At 33.4% G+C, this 5590-nt stretch overlaps 1 protein-coding gene across 1 annotated transcript; it reads left to right on the forward strand.

The window, feature by feature from the left end:
• The first annotated feature begins 2491 nt into the window (after positions 1 to 2491).
• LOC120284110 (protein FAR1-RELATED SEQUENCE 9-like) lies at positions 2492 to 4411 on the forward strand. Its single transcript, XM_039290914.1, has 5 exons — positions 2492 to 2750; positions 2889 to 3379; positions 3550 to 3621; positions 3772 to 3805; positions 4374 to 4411. Exons 1-5 carry the CDS (start codon positions 2492 to 2494, stop codon positions 4409 to 4411), a joined length of 894 nt encoding a protein of 297 aa, XP_039146848.1.
• The last annotated feature ends 1179 nt before the right edge of the window (positions 4412 to 5590 follow it).

Raw genomic sequence — 5590 nt, forward strand, 5'->3', positions numbered from 1 at the left:
AAAGTAAGGGTTTTCACTATTTTGTGTTTGGATTGGAAGTAAAGGAAAGTAAAGTTATGTACTGTTATTACCAAAATACCCTTATATTTATTTTAATTCAAACAAAAAAACCATAGCCATTTGGATTATTTTTAATTATGTTTTTGCACGACAAATCCAAATTTTTGGTTTGGGCCTTTGTCATTCCAACATAAAATTCATCAACATTTAAAAAAAAACCCCACAAATGTAATAAAATTACAGTAGCAAGGGCAATTATAACAAATAATAATAAAATAAACCATAAAATGAGTAAAATAATTTCCATAAACCACCAAAATACATAATATTTCATCTAAATAAACCATAATACACATAGTTTCCTCAAAATACATAATACATATTGTAACATAAAATTATTCATCAAAATAAACCATAACATTCTTCCCTTGCATGACACATTGCTCCAACATCTAAATAAACCATAACACATTGCTCTCAAATTAAGCAACATACACATTGCTCCAACATTGTAACATAAAATTGTTCATCAAAATAAACCATAGCATTGTTCCCTTGCATGACACATTGCTCCAACATCTAAATAAACCATAACACATTTTTCTCAAATTAAGCAACATACACATTGCTCCAATGTTGTAACATAAAATTGTTCATCAACATAAACCATAACATTGTTCCCTTGCGTGACACATTGCTCCAACATCTAAATAAGAGTAATGCTATATAGAACGAAAACATCACACGAAACCAGCCACACGAATGATGTTATTTGGCCTTGTTATGGGAGCACAAAGGTTTGGGAAAACCAATTTCTTGTTTGCTGAAATGTGTTTAAAAGCATTATACATGATTTAATAGTTTACTCATTTAATTAATTATGGCTTGGGTTGTGTTACTTATAACTGCTTCTTGTGGCTAAATAATCTACTCCATTGGACCATAGTTATGATGGATTAATCCATGTTGATTTGGTGTATGTACTGCTAAAATACATATATAGATGTGTGTGTGGACATTTTTTGTGGTTTTTGTGGTTTTTGGTTTTTTTGTGGGTTTTAAGGATTTTTATGGTGGATTTCTCTTTATGATTATAAACCAAAAAATTCATGGAGTTATTTAGGCATTATATGGATTATTTTTGTTTGTTGGCAATGTATCTGAATTATTTTTGGAGTCATTTAGGCATCATCTTGATTTTTTTTTTATGATTTTTTTGGATTTATATAGGATTATAAACCATTGCTTTGCTTCATGTTTTCTAAATATTTGCATAATTTGTTTTTAGACATATACCTAAAGCAAGAACATGGAAGAAGTGGTACTTGGGTGTTATGAGCAAGAAAAAGATAATGTAGAAGTTGGATGTTCAAGTTATGAAATACATGCCAAAGAAAAAATGGTAGATTTGGATTTAGTTGAAAATATTGTGCCGGGGGCCGGTATGATCCTTGATTCTGAAGAAGAAGTTTATAAGTTGTATATTCAATATGTGCGGCGTGAAGGGTTTGGCATCACCAAAAAAAGCACGAGATTAGATGATGATGGAAAATTGAAATATTACACTTTAGCATGTGCAAGAGGTGGCAAAAGAATATCTACTTCAAAAAACTCCTTCAACCCAAGACTATCCGCCAAAGTAAATTGTTCGGCAAAGATTAATGTCATTGTTGCCAATGGTGGGTGATTTACCATTTCTAGTGTTAATTTGGAGCACAATCATGCACTTAACCCACAAAAAACTAGTTTCCAAAGTGCAATAAAAAATTTGATGCAATTGTCACAAGAAGGCCTGAATTAAACGACCAAACAAGGATAAGCCTGAGCAAAAATTTTCATTCCCTAGTAATTTAAAATGGGGGTTATGAAAATTTAACATACACTGAAAAAGATTGTAGAAATTATATTGCGAAAGCAAGGCAATTTAGGTTTGGCGTTGGAGATGACGTAGCACTTGCAAAAATATTTTTCTCGCATGCAACAAAGAAACACAAAATTTTTCCATTTGATTGACATGAATGAAGAAAGTCATTTGAGAAATGTCTTTTGGATGGATGCGAGGTCTATAGCGGCTTATGAAGCTTCTGGTGATGTAATTTCTTTTGATACAACATACTTGACGAATAAGTATGACATGCCATTTACTCCGTTTGTCGGTGTAAATCATCATGGGCAGACGGTATTGTTTGGGTGTGGGTTATTGTCTAGAGAGGATATAGAAACATATGTTTGGCTCTTCAAAACTCAGCTGGAGTGTATGTCAGGTAAAGCTCCTAAAGCAATTATTACATATCAGTGTATGGTTATTCAGGGTGCAGTTAGATTGGTTTTTCCAAATTCACATCATCGCCTTTGCCTTTGGCATATCATGAAGAAGGTTCCCAAAAAGCTTGGAGGTTTAAATGAATACAAAGCAATCAAGAAGATTTTGAAACACATCACGTATGAAGCAATTGATTCTCAAGAGTTTGAAGACACATACTTGAAGATGATGGCGGACTATAAAATTGAGAAAAATAAATGGCTAAATTCTCTATCCAAAATTCGTGATCATTGGGCTCCTATATATGTTAAAGGCATATTTTGGGCTGAAATGTCTACCACTCAAAGAAGTGAAAGCGTAAATGCATTTTTTGATGGCTATGTTGGTCCGACGACTTCATTGAAGCAGTTTGTTGAGCAATATGATAATGCCTTGAAAAGCAAGACCGAGAAGGAGAACAAAGCTGATTTTGCTCCATTTAACTCGTGTTTTCCATTGATTACCGATTGTTATTTTGAGAAGCAACTACAAGAAGCATACACAAATGAAATTTTTAAATTGTTTGGAGATGAGTTGCGAGGCATGATATATTGTAATCTTATTCTCACTGGTTCACATGGGGCAGTCTGCTCATTTCAGGTGTCCGACATTGTCAAGGGGAAGGAAGGTGCATTTAGAAAGCAAGTGGTATACAATGTCTACACTAACGAGGAAGAATTTGACATTAAATGCACGTGTCAGTTGTTTGAGTTCAAGGGGATTATTTGTAGGCACATTTGCAAGGTGCTTATTGAAAAGAATGTGAAAGACATTCCTTCTAGGTATATTTTACCACGATGGAGAAAAGACATCAAACGCATGCATACATATGTACAAAACTGTTACGATGACCCACAAACAAGTGAGGAGAAACTGCGGTACAATAAATTGTGCTCTCATTTTACTAAAGCCGCAGAACATGGAGCGGAGTCAAATGACAAATACAACTTGTTGATGAAATATGTGGATGAGGCAATTGAGAAGTTGATGGACAACACAACTTGTAAGGAAAAGTTTACACCAACGTTGTCGGAGGCGACTATTGTGCCATGCCAACAACTTCTCACTCCTTTAAAGGTGCGGAGTAAGGGTCGTCCACCATAAAAAAAGAAGAAGTCAAAAGTTGAAGAAATAATAATCAGAAACAAGAAAACGGTATTTTTATGTAGTATCATATTCATTACTTGTTTAGTTTTTTTTCAATGAACCTTTATTTTAGTGTATAACATCCATGTTATTATTGGCAGAAGGCACAAACAAAAGGAGATGCATCAGCTCAAAAATTAGCGCAAGATGATCATTGCACACAAGGGAGCGTGGTAATTATCTTGTAATTGTTATTAATGTCCAAATTACGAATTACAATCATTTAATTTAAAATGATGATTTGTTGGACTATAATCTCTTATCTTAGGTGAATTCAAATTCTATATCGATCAATCTGAACATGCATCATAGTTCTTCTCTAGGTTTTACAAGCCAGTGCAATGATTTCTGATCAAGGTGAGTTGCAAGATGTACGTATTTATTTTTTAGGTTCAAAATACTTAGTGATTAAGATTATTTCTTGATATGAAGTTCTCATGTATTATCCATTTTAATTTTTCAAGGAAGCGTATGTGTTCATGTTCATGGAGGAAAACCAAAAATTTTGTGTTGTAAGTTTGTGTTATAAGTGAAGATTTTTGTGTTTGTGTTGCTCATGTTTGATGGAGAGATGTATTTTGAAGGTGTCCATGTTGTTCGATTTTGTAATGTTATAAGGAAAATCAGGGCATATATGTTGTTTGATTTTGTGGTAAGGGAAGGTGTCCATGTTGTTTGATTTTGTAATGTTATAAGGAAAAACCAGGGCATATATGTTGTTTGATTTTGTGGTAAGTGAAGGTGTCCATGTTGTTTGATTTTGTAATGTTATTATTCTTGAATGCATAACACAATACAGTAATGATCAAGTTTGTAAGGATTGGGTTTGTAAGGATCAAGATCGTCTATTTTCATTTGCTTACCATTCATGTAAGGATCAGGTTTGTTAATAGTCTGACAATGCTCTTGTGTGTTTCCTATTCAGGTTCAGTTGCCGTTTCTAATTCTAATGTCACTGCATAATACATCTGAGAAATAGTCCTGAAATTGGTTCTTCTTGACAATTTTACATTTGAAGCAAACATATGTACCCTTTTAAGGCTTGTTTTTTAGATAACTACAGCTAATCCTTGACTGATATCATTTTAAAATCTATACCAAACACTTGGTGGGCTCTGTTCAACCTAAAACAAAAGCAATTTACCTCGATTTTACAAGAGGCAAGCATCCATCATACAATCACTAAATAAGATCACAGTGCTCAAAGCTTATGCCATTCCTTCAATTCTACCAATCAAAACTCTTAACCTTCTCATGCAGAGACGTGCCTCCAAGATTAACACTTCTTTTTTGCTTCAACCTGTAGCCTACAAAAACAATAATAGAATCAACGGATTAATAGATTACACACACACACACAAACAAGTGATTGGTCAAAAGTGTTTGCTATTGATGTTCTCTCATATGTTTCAAGCATGTTCATATATATTGTTAGAAATAAATAAATAAATAAATAATCAAAATGAAAACAATAAATGAAGCTGAACATATAGTAGCTCTCACATTTCCATTGTATTGGGACATGGTGATGGACCATTCTTGTCTTGTTAACTACCTTCCCATCATCAAGTCAGCATGAGAATTTTCTTTTCAAAAACAACTGAATTCCCTGAGTTGCTTTGAGCTATGAAGTCTTCTTTTTCCCTTTTTTCTTCTTCTGAGCTACTCGGGGACCGCACTTAAACACAGCTAGAACTTCAATGCTGCAAACATGTTTCATCAAATTAAATTTTCAACAAGGTATTCTATTCTTTGTTTAATGCTGCATAATATGCTAGAACATCAAGTCAAGTGGACTTATTGCAAGACTCCTAATTTCATAGAAAATAATACAAACTTCAGTTCACAAACTTCAGATCCTAGGAAACAATCCAATTGAAATTGTGTTCTCTTAGCTCCCTGTTCTCAGAACAGCCAACTGAATATAAACACTACTGAAAGGATGCCATAGCTAAATGAGATGCAAAAAGTACACTCAATGGATAAAAAAAATTAACACACACATAATTCAATATAAAATCATATGAATTTATGTAGCACAGAAAACTTGAAGTTAGTCAGGCAATTCAGATGGATGCCTATTTTCACAGTTGATCAGTTGATGTTTTAGTCAAAAGCAACTTTTTCTCTGTAGTGAAACAC

This window comes from Dioscorea cayenensis, chromosome 19, assembly GCF_009730915.1.
Source record: "Dioscorea cayenensis subsp. rotundata cultivar TDr96_F1 chromosome 19, TDr96_F1_v2_PseudoChromosome.rev07_lg8_w22 25.fasta, whole genome shotgun sequence".
NCBI lineage: Eukaryota > Viridiplantae > Streptophyta > Magnoliopsida > Dioscoreales > Dioscoreaceae > Dioscorea > Dioscorea cayenensis.